At 44.4% G+C, this 20,778-nt stretch overlaps 1 protein-coding gene across 1 annotated transcript in view; it reads right to left on the bottom strand.

Annotated features, from left to right (window-relative positions):
* Positions 1–412: 412 nt before the first annotated feature.
* LOC125745464 (ankyrin repeat and BTB/POZ domain-containing protein 2-like) overlaps positions 413–20,778 on the bottom strand; it is a 30,324-nt gene continuing 9,958 nt past the window's right edge. Inside the window, exons 3-18 of the mRNA XM_049018364.1 lie at positions 14,823–14,963; positions 14,262–14,457; positions 13,178–13,330; positions 11,631–11,796; positions 10,548–10,637; positions 9,856–9,957; positions 8,359–8,446; positions 7,982–8,117; positions 7,571–7,776; positions 6,767–6,945; positions 6,550–6,655; positions 5,362–5,464; positions 4,987–5,068; positions 4,691–4,759; positions 2,969–3,082; positions 413–2,600 (exon numbers count right to left, since the gene is read on the bottom strand). Of these exons, the coding sequence (XP_048874321.1) occupies positions 2,400–2,600; positions 2,969–3,082; positions 4,691–4,759; positions 4,987–5,068; positions 5,362–5,464; positions 6,550–6,655; positions 6,767–6,945; positions 7,571–7,776; positions 7,982–8,117; positions 8,359–8,446; positions 9,856–9,957; positions 10,548–10,637; positions 11,631–11,796; positions 13,178–13,330; positions 14,262–14,457; positions 14,823–14,963 (2,132 nt within the window). The 3' untranslated portion in view covers positions 413–2,399. The remainder of the gene's footprint in view (positions 2,601–2,968; positions 3,083–4,690; positions 4,760–4,986; positions 5,069–5,361; positions 5,465–6,549; positions 6,656–6,766; positions 6,946–7,570; positions 7,777–7,981; positions 8,118–8,358; positions 8,447–9,855; positions 9,958–10,547; positions 10,638–11,630; positions 11,797–13,177; positions 13,331–14,261; positions 14,458–14,822; positions 14,964–20,778) is intronic.

Here is a 20,778-nt window from a genome sequence, read left to right on the forward strand (position 1 = left end):
TGTATGTCACCCTGTGTCGGCCTATTTGTGATCAGAGAGCCAGGGCATGTATTCTGCCTTTATGTTTTGTAGACGGGGGTGGTTAACCAAAGTTAAGGTGCCGCCTTAAGTAGAGGAAGAAGTGTTGCTTTTAGTTTCTAAAGAAGGTGACAGAATATTTCCATCCCAAAACCCCCTTTGAAATGCACCTTAATCACCAAAAAAGCAAGACCAGATCTGCTTGTGCAGGCCAAAATAACAGAATTTGACTAAAACTTCCCTGCCTGCCTGTCTGCTTGTTAGCTCTGAAAATAGCGGTCACACCTCACATGTTCACTTGTGCCACCATGAGTCACATACACACACATGCTTAATCAGAAAGGGAACGAACGTCAGAGACGCATTTCTGAGAATGACCGGAGGTAAACCGCAGTTTAACTAAACACACTGTTTAATTGCAATATTTTACAGAACAAAATACAAACTTTCCCTCACAGTCGTAGGCAATAAAATGTTAGAGAAGAAAAAAATACAAATATAGGAGGTAAACCAAAGCATTGCACATTATTTCAGTGTAAACGCATGTGTGGAACGGCGCACATTTATACACAAAATGCATAGCATGGCTGAAGTCAGAGCCGAACTACATCGTATGCGTTAAGCATCTGATCAAAAACATAGATATCATAAGCTACAAAGACCCTAACCTGAGGTTTCCTCTTTGATATTACATCTGTCAACGTACTGTTATCACTAGTATTATCTATTTTAAGATTCACAGAATACTAGCATTGATTGTCAGTTACGTCTGGATTTTTCTCCTTATAGCTCTCTTTATATTTATTGGACAAATACAGCATTACATCTATGGAGCCAGCTTGATGAGTGCCTACACACTGGCCGACTGTCTGGCCAGCTCTGGAGAGACAGTATAGCGGCAGGCTGGATAAGTGAGTGCTTAAATGGTGGGTGGGTGGGTGTGTAGCTGTGTGGACTAGTGCATGCATCACTCCATGTGTGTATAATCTATGTGCACTTAACACTCATAATTACTTGCCTGGCAGTCCCTGATGTGTCTAAAGGTTTGTTTCGGTCTGACTCCCACATATCCTTAAATTTGGGGAACACAATAGATAAGACAGGTTGATCGGAGCTGTGTATAAGTGACACTCTCGGGATGCCTGGGAGGCAGTGTGATAAGCCAGGGCAGTGATGGAGCAGTGCTTCACCATGACACTGCATTAAAAGCTTGCCAGGAGACTTAACTGAAGGCCCTGTACCTATACCTGTGTCATGTTTTCACCATGGACCCTCACGGTAAAACCTGTCACGTCGTGACACCACAAAAATGCCACCGTACAGTTGGTGCAGGTGGATGAAGGAAAGACAGAATACTGTCCCTGCAAGTCTGAGAGGGAAGTAAAGAAATTCTGTTTAATAAATAGTATCGGTCAAAATTCTGGACACACCAGCTTTTAATGCATTTGTTATTCACCTTGTAGCAAAAGGCCACAAGGCAAGGAAATAATATTAATAAATATCGGCATCACCAAAAGAGTGTTTAACATCTTAAAATGTTCTAAAATTTTAGACTCGTCAACATATCCGACTCTTGCTTCTACGACAGCACTGCAGACCCTCGGCACCCTTTCAACCTGCATCCAGATGTAGCCGCCTGGAGAGCTTCTCCCACAGTCTTGAAAGAGTTTCCACGAGTCGGCTACCTCGCTCTTACTCTTCGATCCAAGTCAAAACAAAGCAGCTCTATAGGGTTTAATTGGGGGGATTGTGGGGGCCAGGTGATCTGTTACAGCACTCCTTCAAAAGATAATAGTAATACTACATAACCATGCATAACAAAAGGTGTGCTGGATGCCTTGTTGAAAATCTTGTTGAAAACCAAATGATTTTCAGGTGAGTCCAGACTTTTGTCTGGCACTGTATAAAAGTGCGCCCTCTAGAGGAGGCTTCTGACAACTAATCCCTTCCCCCAAATGGAGAATGTCATTCAGCTGACATTCAGATGTTTGATTCTTTGCCACAAAGATGCGTTTTTGTGGCCAAGGTCTCTATGGAAACCAGCCAGGCACCTCCCAACGACCTGGATGGTAAGGTCAGGTACTCAGAAAGCTGGATCTATATATTTTGCTTTGCATTAAAGCTGCTTTCATATTGAGAGCAAAAACACTTTGTAAAATTGCAAATATTAGCAAAAGACCGACAATTTTTACGATCGTTGGTTGACAAATTGATACCGTTAATTGGTCCACTTTTTTTTGGTCACTGACTTAATGAAGTTTAATGATTAATAAATCCTTGGATCAAACCCTGCATGCTGAGTCATGTGCCCAGCTGGCAGAAGTAGAAAAACTTTTTATTCTACCCCATGCAATGCTATTCTAAAGGCAGCAGGTGGCGCCCTACACCATGGTCTCCTTGGTAGTTGGCTGGTTGAGAGCCTGCATGCGGGCAGTGAGCGTGTGCAGCAGGGCCTTTCCCAGGTTGTCTTTGTCCTCGCTGGCCAATAGGAGGCGGCGGAAGGAGCTGACATCCAGCAGGGCCACCATGTTCTTCAGAAAGTAGCCTTCACAGAAAGTTTTCAGTTCAGTGGCCTGGTCCACCTGCAGAAGTGGGGCACAGCTGGATCGAGGCTTTCCACTTCACTCCTTCAGGGTGATTCGATTTATATTTATACCGGCTGCACTTTCAAAATGTGACTGGCCAGAAAAGCACTCCATGGGCCATCCAACAACATCATCATACTTACGCATTAAACTCAGTGACTACGTAGAAGTTTAATGTGAAGGGCAATTCATTTACAAAAAATGAGCATGGAAATGCTGGAAAATGTATTAGAGAAGAAACAAAATGTCCAAACCAGGGTAGAGGGAGCAATATGCTTAATTTGCATAATATACTATATTACAAGAAGAAAGTGTTAGACTAGGAAAGGATCAGGCGTATAAAAACGCAGGCATGGCTTCCCCACCTTAGCCTGCCGGTAGACACTCGCTGCATCAGACGGGGAGATGTTCTTAGAGCACAGCAGCTCACAGTGCCGCTTCAGGCCATTAAGGCCAAAGATATGAGCAGCATGCAGGACCTAATGGGAACAGGCATGCGGAGATCACAAAAAAAGAATCCATTAATAAAGAACTGCAGATTTTTGGCATTCTTTCAACAAGCTTCCGGGCATAACACATTTCATATGTATCTGCAAACATCAAATTATTACTTGGTTTAAGCTCTTATAATTTGCCATGACTGGCTATGATAAGACTATTGGTAACTGTACTGTAATAATAAGGTGTTAAACTGTCATCCAATTTGCTACCATATTAGCAGCTCCACACTAGCCATTATATACTGTCCCTTAAACACCACATGGTGCTCCTATAGAATTACACATACATCAATGCCTTTAGAAATGACTGCACATCCAGCGATGCCTTTAGAAACGACTACACATACAGCAGAGCTTTAGAAACAACTACACATACAGAAACGCCTTTAAAAATGACTACACATACAGCAATGCCTTTAAAAATGACTACACGTACAGCAATGCCTTTAGAAATGACTACACATACAGAAACGCCTTTAGAAATGACTACACATACAGAAACACCTTTAAAAATGACTACACATACAGCAATGCCTTTAGAAATGACTACCTATATAACAATGCCTTTAGAAACGACTACACATCTATAATGAAATGATCTGTAACGTCAATAATGGTTATCTAGAGTAAATCAATTACTCTTTGTAAGAATAATGTCTGCAGTGACATCAGAGCAAACTGACATCTATAACATTAGTGAGAATAGCATGGTGATGTACGGTTTGGGGCAAATCCGGCCTCTGCTCTGTCAGTGTGGAGTTTATTCAGGCAGCCCCTGGGTTAAGAACGTGCAACATACGGACAATTTGCACTGTTTAACTGCCATAAAGTCCATTATCTTAAAAATTTGGGTAAAAGGTAATTTGTAATAAGAAACACACACACCACTTCGTAACGCTCGTGAAAACACTTGAGATACAGTACAGTACTGCATGTAGCTACTTTTATTATTACTGTATCCATAATTATTATTATTACAATCATGTTCGGTTTTATTATTTTTCTGACATACCTACAAATTTGACGTAATGACAGACTTAGGGAACGGAACTCATTTATAACCTGGAAACTGCCTGTACATGTTATTTGAAGAACTGGTGTTTCAACATCACACCAAAATTTAATTCTCTGTTTCTCAGTCTTGTTTTTTTTGTTTCCCCTGTAATATTTGCCTTGCACCCGAGGCCTTATAATCCCTGACATGGGAAACCCTCTTCCTAGTGAAGTGACCTTGGCCATCCCTGTCTCCACATGCTTCTCTTCAGAGTGGGAGGTATCACCTTCAGTGCCGTCTCCTGTCTTCGGCCCAGAATAGTGTAAGAGGCAGTGTCTGCAGGGGGTTGCCCTTAGCAGACGTCAATGTCTTTAGACCATGGCGATGCCTACAGTTAAGTCTTCTGCAAAATCTAAACCACATTCTTAGTCTGCAGGGATGTCTACATAAATATCTATAGCCATCACTTAAATCTATAGCTAAAACTGCATCTATGCTTGTAGCCTACAGCAAGATATTTAGCCATCAAAAATAGCTACAGCAGTATCTACAACAAAGTGTTTGTTATATAATGATATCTACAGGTTCCATACCTCCAAGGCCTCCTGCTTGCCTATATGGACGCCTTCAGCTGCCCCGCTGTATATATACTGCATCACCAGCTGTCAGGAAAAGACCCACAATGACCTGTAAATTCTGACTTAAAAGCTCTTTCACTGGAGCCCTGTTTCACCTGACATTCCGTTTGCAGTTGCAGTCAGATGCAGGTGTTTCAGGATACAAGGGAATGTTCTGCTGCATAACGCACATTGTAAATTATAGTAAAGGTGTGTAAGTTGGCTGTTACGCACACATCAGCCCCAGGTCACATGCGGAATGGCTGGATCACCTGGAAGGTCCTGTATTTGATGTCAGGAACCTCCACTGCGACAGAACAACATGCCGATGCTTCGCAGATCAGCTTCTCAAGCCTGCAGCACAAAGTCATGTTGATTCAGAACAGTCCACATTGCTTCTGCTTTGCTGATTCTGTTAGCAGTTGATGTTCGCAGCTTTAAAGAAGCTCTCCGTTTTCAGACAGACCACCAGCCATACTTCAACAAACAGTAGGAATCAAAAGTTAATTATAACAGATTGCATTAATTATCACTAAAATTTCACAAAAATGACTTTGGAGGTGAAGGATGGCCAGGGGTGCTGTCACCCCACAGCAGGGGGATTTTCTGATTTTCTCTCCAATCGGAGGGGGGGGGGGCTCTCTAACCCCGGAGATGCAGAAGACACTAGGTCCTTGTGTCCGTAGAACGGCTCGCCCTCCACCAAGAAGGTGATGTCACACATCTCCTTGTTATTCAGGAAGACAGGGTCTGAGGACAATAGAAATATGACACTGAAATATTGTGAAATATTGTGTGCAAGGAAGCAGCCCTTCATTAATGAGAAACAGAGAAGAACCAGGCTGCAGTTTGCATACACATATATAATTCACAGACGCACACCCGTGAACGGAGAAATGTCACGCCCTGCTCGTCCGATCCTCCTGTGTGTCACGCCCCCTCATTTACCTCGTGTGGAATCCCGGTGTTCCCAGCTGTGTCTAGTTGTTGTTAGTTAGTCTTGTGTATTAAGTGCTTCCAAGTCCGTCTTACTGCTTTCCGGTCATTGACGTCGGTTTGAGTGTTGTTCAGTGTTTGTGGTTATTTCCTCCTAATAAATCCCCATTTACCTGACCTCACGGCATCTGTGCTGATTCCCCGGAACGCAACTGTGTCAGTTAGTAAAACAAAAAAGAAAATGTGAAGTGGTCTCTTGTTTTTTTTCTGCGGTTGTATGTGTATGTATATATCCATCCATCCATCCATTTTCCAAACCGCTTATCCTATTGGGTCGCGGTGGGTCCGGAGCCTATCCCGGAAGCAATGGGCACGAGGCAGGGAACAACCCAGGATGGGGGGCCAGCCCATCACAGGGCACACTCACACACCATTCACTCACACATACACACCTATGGACAATTTAGCGACTCCAATTAGCCTCAGCATGTTTTTGGACTGTGGGGGGAAACCGGAGTACCCGGAGGAAACCCCACGACGACATGGGGAGAACATGCAAACTCCACACACGTGTGACCCAGGCGGAGACTTGAACCCGGGTCCCAGAGGTGTGAGGCAACAGTGCTAACCACTGCACCACCATGCCGCCCCCTATATGTATATATACTATATGTATATTTTGGGACAGGCTCCAGAGCCACTGAACCAGGTATAGAAAATGGATGGATGCATGTATGTGAAGTATGCCAATGATGTTTTTGATGCAGCTGTGGTATCTGAGATGTCCTGTTTGTCCAAGTGTTTTCTTACGATGCATTTACTGAATCTATGAAGGTTGTGGTTGGTGTCTTAGATATAAACAGTGACATCTGTCGGTTACCTGTGTGTTTTTAGCATACCTAAAGTTGTGCGAGGTTTTGCTACATCCTCGTGCACTGGGGGAACGGGGTATGGACCGTAGCAACCAGACAAGATGGCGGCCAGCTGATGCACCGTAGATTCGCTCTTGAAACAGAGAAGGCAACATCAGAAATAGCACTGCCAAAAATCAGCCAGGTAGGACGATTAAAAGACTGGCTGCTGAAGTTGTGTTTGATGTTACAGGTAAGGTCACACCTGGCAGGTTTTGAGGATTTTGAAGAGGAGCGGCAGCCCCTCATGCACCAGCTCTTTGCTGTACATATCCTGTCGAGTAGGGAAATCTCCCAGGAGACTGTGCATCACTTCCCAGCACTGCTGGGAGAAGGAGGTACTTAAGCACTGGAGCCAGGAATGTAGAGTCCAGGGCACGTTCTCTGTCAGGGGAATAACATGATCAGGGTGAAAGTCAAAATTCACACACACATGAGTAGAAGGCGAGTACAGAAGACATAAAGGTGAAGGGACAGTCAGTGACATACAAACGAGGATGAGGAGCTCAGACAATGGGGAGGAGTTCAAAGTAGAGACACTGCTCCTCCATATCGAAAGGAGCCAGTTGAGGTAATTCGGGCATCTATCTAGGATGCCTCCTGGACGGCTCCCTGAGGAGGTGTTTTGGGCATGTCTAACTAGGAGGAGGCCCTGAGGTAGACCCAGCACACGCTGAGGAGATTAAATCTCTCGGCTGGCCTGGGAACGCCTTGGTGTTCCCCTGGAGGAGCTGGAGGAGGTGGCTGGGGAGAGGGAGTTCTGGGCATCCCTGCTTAGACTGCTGCCCCTGTGACCCGACCCAAGATAAGCGGTAGAGGATGGATGGATGGATGGATGGACGGATTTAATTGTGATTCCAGTTGAAAGTTAAAACATTATTTAAATGTCTGTTAATATAAAAATAAACATACATGAAATTAAATTATATGAATCATGTTTCTCATTACCTATGAGACTTTAATGATTTAAACTTGTTCCAGAAGCGCAGAAGATGTAAGACAGCACTACCTTGTTGTCTGAGCTGCATAGCAATATCCAGGAAACCATGCTCAGCACTATGGTAAAGCGCCCCCTGTAGAGCACGCTGCCTAATGCGCTTGCTTCTTCCAGACCGGGGCCTCCTGTTGTTTTGTGACACTAAGCCTTCTTCCAGCATGTCCTCCAGGGACACTATGTCACTGTTGATGGTGGACAGCAGCGTCCACAGGACCACCCTGCAACAACATGCACAGTGATTCACTGTCTGATCATACTCACACACGCAATAGTCACCAGCACACACTAGGAGTCACTGCACACATGCATGTGCTCATGATTGTTTGGTGCTAGCAGGAGTATGTGGTTGTGGGTATGCATTCTCAGACTTTGACAGTAGTGTGTTAGTGTCTGTGGTTGTGGGCCGGTGCGTCTTGCCCTCACCGATGGCCATGTGCTGCTGCCAGGGAGAAAGCGCTAGTTGTCCCTCGTAGAGAGGCACCGCCCCCTACAGTGCAGGAGGTCCCACACAGTGGATCAGCGCCTTTTTCCAGCAGCAGAGAGACGAGTGGATAACGTCCTGAATGGGCGGGAGATATTGCAGATTCTTCAGAGGAATGCAAGAGGCGTCCCTGAGAACATCTGTAAGTCCATTAGGTTCTTAGCTGAAGGTTTCATCCAAAGCAACTTCCACTTAAAAAATTTTGATTTGTTACATATGGTGAATTATTCTGCTGCTGTAGGGGACGTGACTGGACCTCACTCAAGACTTGCAGGTTAATGAGACCCTGACCTCACAGTAGACCCAGAGCAGACCTGACCTGCTGCTGCGGCAAGATGTAGAGGCGTTTCTGCAGTTCCCTCATCTCCAATGCAGCCATTAGGATCGGCCCCACGGTCCAAAAGGAGCTGCAGGAACACAGGGCTGTCAGAACCATCTGGAACTTCAGATAACCACCACAGCAGACATGCCCTTTAACCTGCAAATACACCTACATGAAACTAGAACATGCACTTCATACTTGAACTTGCACTTTCCTTTTAAAAAAAATCACCTCCGAAATCACGTATTACATTTAAATACTAAAAGTAACATGAGGCCTAAAATCGAAACATAGTTCAATATTTGCTAAAGCGCTAAGAACTATATTAACCCTGCCGGGGATTCTCACTTGAAACCTCACTATGTTCCATTGATATATCAATACATTACCTAATAGTAATTAAGTAATTATTGTGAGTGGCAGCTGTTAATGTAAATTTTTCTATTCACTCAGGAAATTCTCAAGGTTCAGAGAAAATAAACACTAGGTGGCGTCTCCTGTTAGCATAGGACTGGGCTGGGCGATATGGACCAAAAATCATATCCTGATATTTTTAAGGTGAACGGCGATATACGATATATATCTCGATATTTTTTCTTTGACGTAACAACAAACAGACAGCTCCAAGTCAGAGCCAAATGTCCTCAATGTCACAGACACTATTATTAACGGACAGCTGTACATGTGCATGAAAAAGTGGCTCAAAAATAAACTACCCGCATATATTGTTTTACCAGCCAGCTCCTCCTTGCTAACTTTCCTCCTGTCTGTGTCTGTCTCCATGTTGGCACTGTATGCAGGAAGTGTAAGTGAAGCGGAGGGGTGGGTTGTGTTTTTTATAAGGTATTTTAGACTGTCGCAATGCCTATTTACATAACACTAGTCTGTGTTTTTTTTATTAAATACTTATTTCTATGACCATCCACTTTCAGTTTCAGCCCACAAAAATGATGGGAGCATTTTTCGGTAAGGTAGCACTGATAACTAGATATATCTGTCAAAACGCGCTACGGTAGGACAACTCAATAAGGCAGGACAAATCGACAGAACAGGGGCCCTACGAGTATAATTTTAAAGCAACGTAAAGTACATTGATAAGAACAATATTGTCTCATCCTCTATTTTGTATGAAAATATATTTATATATTTATTAGTTTAAATACCAGAACTCGTGGCCATAAGTGGAAATTAGTGGGAGAACATTTTAAAATGAATATGAGAAAGCACTTCTTTACACAGCGTGTAGTTAGAGTATGGAATAGTCTTCCTGCTAGTGTAGCGCAGGCTAAAACCCTGGGTTCCTTTAAATCAGAGCTAGATAAGATTTGAAGAATTCTGAGCTATTAGTTAAGTTCTCCCCAAACGAACTTGATGGGCCGAATGGCCTCCTCTCGTTCGTAAATTTCTTATGTTCTTATGATATATCTTAAAATCTCGATATATCGCCCAGCCCTATCGTAGGGTGTAAACGGGGTTGACTCAGGACCAGAGCACCTGGGCTACGGAGGTGTGTCCGAAGGCGACAGCAAACGTGAGGGCTGTCCAGTAGCGCGTTTCCGGGTGAGCTGAGGGCGCAGGCTGGCCTGAACCTGGAACCTGGCAAACAGTTAAAAGAACAGGATGCTTCAAAAGCCAGTACAAAGTTAAACAGTGCAAATCTATAAGGAGAAACTGATCTCTCATGGGAAGCAAATACTAAGCTAATAATAATAAGCTTTAATGCAAGTTAAATTAAACTGCAGGAATAAACCATAATATCTCACAACAGTACAAAGGGGCACTGTGATGGAAAGGTCCACATTCCGGCCCTTTAACCCTGGTTTCAGCAACTGAAATGATATATAATCCAATTATATAATCTAACTACTGATCTAACTCCTTAGACGTTTCCCACTAAGGGCACTGTGACAGATCGAGATGTGAGTACGCCTCTACCCACTTATACAGAGTGACTGATAGGGTGCTGAATCTCACTGCTCATCACTGTCAGCAGTGCAAGGCCAGTTCACTCTGAAGTGCACAAGCCACTGTGGTTTTCTCGACGCTCTATTCATTCTCCACCTGTTCTGTGCTCTCATACTTTGCTGATCATGCAGCGATTTGCCAAGAGGAGGATAAAAAGCATCATGCTGCCCTTTATCGCTGATCGGCGGCAGCAGCACCTGCTCGCACCAACACCGGCTCACCTGCAAGTCAATGGAGGCGCCAGAATCGAGCAGCACCTGGACCATGGCCTCATCTCCACAAGTGCAGGAATACATGAGTGGAGACAGACCCTGGGAACACACACACACACTGTCAACCAGGGGCAAAGGGAGTGGGTCGATGTTGTCAGGCTTTTGCAGGGGAGCGACAAGAGTCTGGGCTACTTTAGATCCGTCATGCTTCGAAATCAAGACTTGCACTGAAAAATAAACACTGCTACAAGGACACCTTAACTAGTTTATACTAACAAATCAATCAATGCTATTAGGCTGACAAATCAACACTGTTACATCTCAGGTCTTTTATCATAAAATAAACAGTGTCACATTGAAACGATTTCTTTTATAAGAGATTCACACTGGCAGTAATACTCCACCCATCCATCCTTCCATCCATCCATCCTTTAGTTTTCTGTAACCGCTTATCCTATTCAGGGTCGCCAATGGGGGGGGGGCTGTTGTCTATCCCAGAGGCTATGGGTGCAAGGCATGGAATAACCCAGGATGGGGTGCCACCCCATCGCAGGGCATTAATACTCTTTAAACAGAACATCAGTCAGCTGTCAGACCAAAACTTTACAATAAACCAGAGCTTATGAAGTCTGAAGTACTGGGGTGCATTAAATATTATGCATGCCATCATGTATAAATGTCTGGTCTTAGTGCTCAGGAAAGGTCATCAGGCTTATGCTCAAATGCTCAACAAGAGGACAACTTTCCTGCCTCTAGCTAGTTTGAATAGAACAGCGATACTTCATCGACTCCCTGGGGGAAACTGCTTTTTCATCTACCCCATCTTGCGCTCCACAAGACACACAGACCGGTGACAGCAAGTTTGGTGGGGGAGGGTGTCATAGCACAAGCTCAGCCAACATGCTCCAACCCTGCTGATGATGCACAGCTAGAAACTCTCTGAGCCAAACACCAGCCTCTAATCATACTTTCACTTAAGCCAGTGAGGTTTCTATTCATTCTAGTCTCCACCAAAGGCTTTCTGAAATGGCTTTACTGCACCTGGTTTAGCCATCAGCAGTACTTTGTTTGAAAGTCCTGACTGTCAGATACCTGCTGATCGAGGGTGTTGATACCATCGGGCCCCAACAGGGCCGCGGCTGCATCCACAAGGTCTGTCCTGCCGCAGCTCAGCATGCGGAATGCCAAGTTCCAGCACAGCGCACGCTTCACCACGGAGGCTTCCAGAAGCTTGGAGGCGTAGAGACAGCATTCCACCCTGAAGCGGTAAGCCAGGCGAGGACAGAGAGGAGAAAGGGGGAGGAGCAAGAGAGGGGACAGATGGGACAGGGGAGCGGAGAGGTGGCAGGAAGAGGTACAAGGAGAGAGAGGATGGGAGAGGAAGGGGAAAAGGGAAAAGGGAGAATACGATAATTAGCTAATGACACCCATTGCTACACATCATCAGTAAAAAACGGTAATAAATTACTGTGGTGTGCAGTAGTAACCTATGTAATAGATAGAGTGGGACCCTGTGTTACTCTTTGTGTAGGGCACAGCTCATGGTAACAAACTCAGTCATATCCACCACTGCCTGCTGATTTCACTCGTCTGAGATTGGAATGACACAGCGTCACGATAAAGGCAAACATCAGCAGCAGGACACACAATGGCTGCCCCGGGAACACGTCATTGACAAAGCATCCACTATCCATCTCGATTTCTATATAGCGCCCTTCCCGGTGTGCTTTGCATAACATCTACTCACAATATTGCCAGTAGTTATAAAATAATATGGATGGTGAGAGGAAGGAGAAGAAAACTAAGCAAAGGCCCAGCAGGGGCTGGCTGGTCACCCCCCAGTGCCGGCTAACCTTGTGCAAACTGAGCGCGACTGTGAGATGCTGCGTCTGCTAAATTATAATGCGCTGCTTGTCCGGTGGGGGCACATGTTTGAGACTGACACTGGAATATCAGCGAACTGCCTGGTCCAAATTGCCTTGAGATGAAGCATCACATAAGGAATAATCTTCAGCGTAGGATTTTAAAATTGTCACGAGGAAAATATTTCATTTGTCTATTTATATAATAAACCAGCTTCTGAGTATTAATCCTAAAGCTAAACTTTTTTCATAAACCAAATATTGCTGTTGAAATGTGAAATTGTTTTTATATAGTCAGATGTTCACAAACTAAAGACAAGACCTGTGCTGATAATTGTGATAATTATCCATCCATCCTCCAAACCACTTATACTACTGGGTCGTGGGGGGTCCAGAGCCTACGGGCATGAGGCAGGGAACAACCCAGGATGGGGGGCCAACCAGTACCCAGAGAAAATCCCACAATGACATGGGGAGAACATGTCCGCACACATGTAATCCAGGCGGAGACTCAAACCCGGGTCCCAGAAGTGTGAGGCAACAGTGCTACCCACTGCACCACCCCTTGTTTTAATTATATGTGCGAGATTTTATCAGTATAACTGCTTGCTGTCCTTTCTGTGCTGGTTCTCTATGGTCCCTTCTGAACTGCATTGTCTAAGGTCTTCTACAAAGCAGACATCTTGACTTGGGTATATGCTTTTGGGAAAATCACTCGGTGGGAATGTTTTTCACCTGAATGACTGAGGTTTCAGCCTGAGGACATGTGCCTTTTACCTCAGTGGGCGGGGCTCTACATCCACGCCTGGAAGCAGCAGCCTGGCAGCCTGCTGGACGTCCCCACTGTCCACCGTCAAGCTATGCCGGTGTTCGGCCAGGGCCACACACACCCTAAGCCACTCAGAAAGAGGCGGCAGCCATGCCTCCGGCCTGCCAGCAAATCATATCTCAGTTAACTGAGACCCCTGAAGCAGAAGGGGCCTTCGATTGGACAAAAATGCATGTAAGATCGACTACACGTTCATGATTATGGTCACACGGACACATAATTCCCTGGACACGACAAAGATCTTTTTTTAAAAAAAAAATAGGGACTTCTAGTTGGCCGGCTGTGGATGTAAGGGACTGGTAATGGTCAACTTTAGCTGGTGGGAATCAGAAAGAAAGGGAGGATAAGATTATTAAACATCCCTCTACATTAATGGATAGCAATCAGCATCTATCACATGGCTCCAGCACATTTCATATCACCCCTGTAATATATAGCAACCTATATATAAAAACATTTGCATATCTTTGCACCTTCAGAGGTTGGCCTTGGGGAACCGACTCCTGCAACCTCTGTGTGAATTTCATGTGAAGCTCGTGTCACATCTCAGCCTGTATGACACAAACCCTGCAAACTGGCCCATCTATTGTGAGCTTCTCCCTCCCTGCTAACAACAATCAAACTGAACAATGGCGCTAGATTTGAGAATAATAGTTGGTTAGTACTATTTTATGAATAATTTTATTTACTCCAGGCTTTGGAGTTTATCTATACTTATATTTTATACCTTCAATTTTCTCCTTTGGCACATATCAGGGCTTCCTGTTGGTAGTCAAATATCAGTCTTAATACAACTGACAGAAATCATTACACAATATAAACCCAGATAAAAATTGCCAGGAACCAATAGGCAATATTTCTGTTCATAATAGTGAATCATGCACTCTGTTCTATCTGTTAAATCTTACATTAAGATTTAATATTGATCTGGATTAACTAGCATTGGAAATAGGAAAATACAGCCTTATCTTCTGGTGAGCTATATTTAAAATGTAAGAGTGAAGCATGAAGGTGACTGTGCCAATCTCTCACCTTTCTCTGGTCAATTGTATCCCATGGGAGTCAGAGATGTGAGGCTGCACCCCTCTCTGGGTGTAATAGAACAGCGTGTGCAGAGCCCCCGGCTCCCAGGACAGCGTCCCCTGGTGAAAGGGAGGCTTGTCTGCTGTGCCTGAAGACAGTGCTGTGAGGCGCTGCAGATAATATGAGATGTTCATGACCAGTGCACCTGATGGAGAGTGAGAGATGGCGGTCCAGTTAGATGCAGAAGATTTGAGTAGCACGGAGGGAAATTTGTGTGGAAAGGTGCAAGGAAGATGAAGTAATGGAGGACAAGGGCGGAAAGCAGAGTTGGGGGAGGAATAAAATTAAGGAAACTCAGGAAGGTGAGAATTATGAGCCAGGGGGTGTCAGTTATTATGCATATTTAATTTCTCTGTCATCATTTAATCATTTAATTATACTTAGACGTTTTTTTACCTTCACATGCATGCAGAATTACTGCCATCATATGGCAGAGACAGAGAGAGCGACTCGCAGACGGAAAGATACACACAAGGTCAAAGGCACACAGACACCGTGAGAGGTACACACTCAGCTCAGTGATGCTGTCCACCATAGTGGCGAGGAGGCTGCTCTCCAAGGCCTGCAGCTCCGACATCCGCAGGGAGCGGCTCACGCGGGCCAGTGAGCGCCGTCCGTAAACAGTCAGGCAGGCAGGCAGGACAAGCACACCTATGCAGGCCGGGAAATGGGTGTCAAAGCAGGGGAATATTACAGCTACCATCTCCTTTTTCAGTTCCTACCCGCAATACACGGGTGATTCAGCTGTTAAACTCAAAACAGAAAACCATTATCATTATAGAATGAAGGTGACTGCTGCATGCTGACTTTTTTTCCCCATCACAGATATCAAATACAACATATGTAAATACATTTTAAAATGTAATGTACAATGTAGAAGGAAAAATCTCAAAGCCAGCACAGAAACATGTTCTACAATCCCAGCAGAAGAAGACATTCTGTAAAGCCGACACAGTGTGAGCCTGCCAACACAGCAGAAGAATTATCCGACATATCAAATGAAATCATTTTTTTTTCATCAGTAAAACATGCAGACGTTTGCTGTTGAATAAGGATGCAGATTTAATTTCTGACAGCCAAAAGTTTTCAGTGATCCTGCTGCTGTAGCCCGAGCTGCTCCTGTTAAAATCTGAAAAATGCATTAATAGATTCATGAAATTTTTTTTTGATCCTTTAACTCCAACTCTGTATTTGTTGTGGGTTCAGGATTTTTAGATTTGAATAGGACTTAATTACAGAAATTACCTGAATGAGGGCAAATATGGCACATAAAGCCTGTAACGTGATGGGTGGGGGGCCCTACGAACACACACAGGTATGCAGGAATGCAACTGTTCAAATGGGGGGCTATGAAGATACTCAGATATGCAGGATTGCAGCTGTTCAGATGGGGGGACTATGAACACACACAGGTATGCAGGAATGCAGCTGGTCATATGGGGGGGCTATGAACACATACAGATATGCAGGAATGCAGCTGTTCAGACGGGGGGCTATGAACACACAGATATGCAGGAATGCAGCTGTTCAGTCAGGGGGCTATGAACACACACAGATATTCAGGAATGCAGCTGTTCAGATGGGAGGGGCTATGAACACACACAGATATGCAGGAATGCAGTTGTTCAGTCGGGGGGCTATGAACACACACAGGTATGCAGGAATGCAGCTGGTCATATGGGGGGGCTATGAACACATACAGATATGCAGGAATGCAGCTGTTCAGACGGGGGGCTATGAACACACAGATATGCAGGAATGCAGCTGATCAGTCAGGGGGCTATGAACACACACAGATATTCAGGAATGCAGCTGTTCAGATGGGAGGGGCTATGAACACACACAGATATGCAGGAATGCAGTTGTTCAGTCGGGGGGCTATGAACACACACAGGTATGCAGGAATGCAGCTGGTCATATGGGGGGGCTATGAACACATACAGATATGCAGGAATGCAGCTGTTCAGACGGGGGGCTATGAACACACAGATATGCAGGAATGCAGCTGATCAGTCAGGGGGCTATGAACACACACAGATATGCAGGAATGCAGCTGTTCAGATGGGAGGGGCTATGAACACACACAGATATGCAGGAATGCAGCTGTTCAGACAGGGGGGCTATGAATACACACAGGTATTCAGGAATGCAGCTGTTCAGATGGGAGGGGCTATGAACACACAGATATGCAGGAATGCAGCTGTTCAGATGGGGGGGCTATGAATACACATAGGTATGCAAGAATGCAGCTGTTCAGTCGGGGGGCTATGAACACACACAGATATGCAGGAATGCAGCTGTTCAGATGGGGGGGCTATGAACACACACAGGTATGCAGGAATGCAGCTGTTCAGATGTGGGGGCTATGAACACACACAGGTATGCAGGAATGCAGCTGTTCAGTCGGGGGGCTATGGACACACACAGATATGCAGGAATGCAGCTGTTCAGATGGGGGGGCTATGAACACACACAGATATGCAGGAATGCAGCTGTTCAGATGGGGGGGGCTATGAACACACACAGACATGCAGGAATGCAGCTGTTCAGATGAGGGGCTATGAACACAGAGATATGCAGGAATGCAGCTGTTCAGACGAGGGGCTATGAACACACAGATATGCAGGAATGCAGCTGTTCAGATGGGGGGGCTATGAACACACACAGATATGCAGGAATGCAGCTGTTCAGATGTATACTGACTGAACTATGTATCCGTGTTTCCCCTGTCTACACCAGGGTTATGTCACACAAGCCTCCACAACTGCAGTGAGACTAGATCGACCATAGCTCTGACAATAATGTATCCATCCATCAATCTAGCTGCTGGTCCAGAACAGGGGTTTTCTCTGGGTACTATAGTTTCGTCCTGCAGTCCAGAAGATGTAGCTAGGTAACCTACCATCTTCAAATCACCCACAGTGTGTGGCTATGTGTGTCAGTGTGTGTGTGTGTGCCCAAAGACGGATGGGTGGCCATGCCAAGGTGTCCGCTGCACTGAGCTCTGTGCCTTCTTGGATAGACTCCAGGTTAATAATGCATCCCTGTACTGATGACCATGTAGTGAATCATAAGCACAGTCCTTCTAGGTACCATATGCTTTTACACAGTGTGTCCTCATACAACAAAGGTGTTAAATTTCTGCAAGACAGTTATCGATCATGGGCTTGTGTTCTGACGTTCTACTCACATTATGTTCTATTTACTACTGATCCATAAGGCACTTATCTAATAGAAAAACACAGCGTTATAATGCAAATGTTGTTGCATTTGTAAGCTGCATGTTTATGAGCTATGGCACAATATAGCACATGTGCTGCGCTTCTTGATCCACATCAGATCTTGAACCGCAGCTGGAGTGTGACCCACTTTGTTGTTTTCACGCAGCATGTTCATAATGGTGGACTGACTTCATGCAATAAAAGGATGAGGAGCGGCAAGAAAAAGAGGTCAGTTTGCAAAAATCATGAGCTGTAAGAATCATGCATGATTGGAATCCTAGTATTAAAAAGCACAGACTAATGAGTACAGGATCAAACAGAACCCGAACAGCTCCTGATGAATATAAAATCAGTCTCATTTCATGCATTTAACCTTTTCTCTCTTCCTCTTTTTAACTGCCCAGGCATAAACGAGGTGGACCCCCCCCCCCCCCCCCCCCATCCCCGCCCCACATTGTCAGCCCGCATGTTTTTCTGAACTAAACAGCACCACCATTGTTTAGATCAGACGCCTAGCTTAGCAGATCCGGAAAACCCTTCAAACCTAGTGGCCCATCTGGGCTGGGAAATTGCTTTGGTCAGCAACAGATTGCAGTGACTTTGTTAAGTGCTTGCATGCAGTTTGTTGGCTTAGGGCTAAGCTTTAGTATTGGGTGTTGGGCACAAGCAGGGGCACTAGGTGTGGTCGGGACCCAGGCAAAAATACATGACAATACAAGTCATTCAAGTCAACAAATCATATAAGTCAATGCACAATGACGTAGAGAGAAATGTATCCCAGGGAACTGGCTGTTATCTGTAAGTGATGTCATTCATGCTGCAGTAATAGCAGTGTAATTAATTCAGGAAAACTGCCTCAGTGCAGAAACTCTTCAGCACAGAAATTCATTTTTCATGTCCCAACATGGCCGCCAGCACAGAGCAATGCAGGCATGCACATGTGAAGTCTCTCCAGTTTTTTTGCCAAATTCTCAGCTAAATGACAACGCTGGTCGGTGAGGAGATTATGAACGAAACTGGACCCCCAGAAGCTTTGCGTGTGATGCATTATTCGAGCATCTGCTGAAGCAGCTTTGGCTGCAGGGCTCCTGCACAGTCAGAAACCGCCGACACATCAGACTCCTCTGCAGCCCTGCATCCTTCTCTCTGTACTAATATGCAGCACTGCGAACAGCATTTACTGCATACCTGTGAACAAGGCTGATAGATGAGGCTGCACAAGACACTGGCCAAACTATTTACAGCCAGGCCTCTGGCATCAATCCACCATGGTGGCGAATGTAATAAAACGACTGATATTAGCCAGTATACAGAAATACAGTGACATTAGCATTAGCTATCATGGATGGTGCCAAAAATGTTAATCACGCTAAAGGAAAACTTTATCCTGCATCCTTTCGCTGCTGAAAACACAACTGTTAAAATCTGTACTAATTATGGCTTCTAACCCCAAAAGCCGTTTTTGGCCATTTGAAGAGAGTCAAACCATGACAAAAACGCAAGCAAATAAATAATAATGCTTCATAACCAATACAAGAGTTATTCAATATCTTTCATATTTCTGCTTTATTATAATTCCTGATACAACAATTAAGCCCACAGACCGACTGCAGGCATACGTGCAAAGGGACAGAAGCTGGTAGCACACAAAATGATGCAGGTTTTTGTTTGGACAGCAGCAGGTTTTGTTTGTTAGGACAGCGGCAGGTTTTGTTTGTTAGGACACTGACATTCAGAAGCACATGTGGCTTTCTTAGTTTTTTTTTTTACCGCTGTTAAGCATCCCTACGATGTCCCACATCTGAATTTCCATACATGCGACCTCATTTCCTTTGCGATCTAGAGTAAAAAGCCAACAGCACTTTGCCTGGGGACAACTTGCTGACTTGTGTTGCATCATTATAAAACATCCTTTGGCTGACATTTTATTAAGGGATATAAGACCACCAGCTCTACAATATTCCAACAGCCAATTAATAGTATAAATGTAAGCCTTTGCCAACTATTGTCATTTGTTTTTGACAAGTCTTATCTACAGTACTTTACTACAGGGTAGTTTTAATTAAGTTTGATAATATAACCCATCTAAGGCAGGTGATAACGTGCAGATGGAGGGAGATTCTCTTCTCCAATTCCCAGCCTCCAAACCAAAAGCCTCATTTCCTTAAAGAAACTATGTAGGGCAAAATAACAAAACAAAACCTCCGCAGAAAAATAAATGCAATATTGCAATCCTGATCCCCAAGCCCAGTCTAACCTAAAACAGGATTTACTGTGACTTTCTAGAGATATTCTCTAGCTGCAAGGTATACTGTGCTGCGCATACCACCAGGAATTTCGGGTGAACTAGTTACACTATTGGAGATCATGTTTAAGCCATAGTCAGATATTCTTTCATTAGGTTAATACCTGGCCTGCCCTCAAATGGAACACTACAGCTTCTGAGGTTGCAGCAATTCTTTCAACTACATGCCCTTAAATCTGCGTTTTTCTGGCATGAACCTTTTAATGTCAACAGGCATAATTCAGCACATGTGCTTATTTGGGTAGGGATGCTATGACCCAAATAGGCCCAATACCGCAAATATTTATTTAATTCATTGGCATGTAATCTGGTACCCACAGAGATCTAGGAGTAAATTTAAGTGGTTACAGTGTGGTTATTTTAACAATTTATCTTTAACAATCCTGCCCAACTTATTTTGGGTTTTTAATATTGAATCCCCCATGAATAATTGGTGCTGCATGAAGATCCATCTTCAACCGCTTATTCCAGGAAGGGTGGACTGGAACCTACACTAGGCAATATACAGCACAAGGCACTGTACGTCCTGGATGGGATGCAAGTCAGTTGCAGCGCACCAAAATTTGGATGCCAGTTAAATCACCTGCATGTCTTTCACCTGCAGGAGTAAACAGGAGTAGCCAGAGGAAACCCGCATAATACAGAAAGAATATGAAAACATCTCATATATAGTACAGAGGCACATGCAGAGAATACATATGTAATGCAACAGTGCTGCGCACAGAGCTACTTGTACTGCATGCGATGATACATTGTCCAAACAATGACAAAAGCCTAGGAATAGTATAACACTGTAAAGTTAAAATGTTCACTACTGCTGCATCACATGCACTGCACTTTTACTACAACTTAGTAGCACCGTATTGGCAATGATTTTTACACACAGTCTTTAATCAAGTTAGATCTGCCTTTTCGAAATCCAGTCAGGATTATAATATCT

Source organism: Brienomyrus brachyistius, chromosome 6 (assembly GCF_023856365.1).
Source record: "Brienomyrus brachyistius isolate T26 chromosome 6, BBRACH_0.4, whole genome shotgun sequence".
NCBI classification, from domain to species: Eukaryota; Metazoa; Chordata; class Actinopteri; order Osteoglossiformes; family Mormyridae; genus Brienomyrus; species Brienomyrus brachyistius.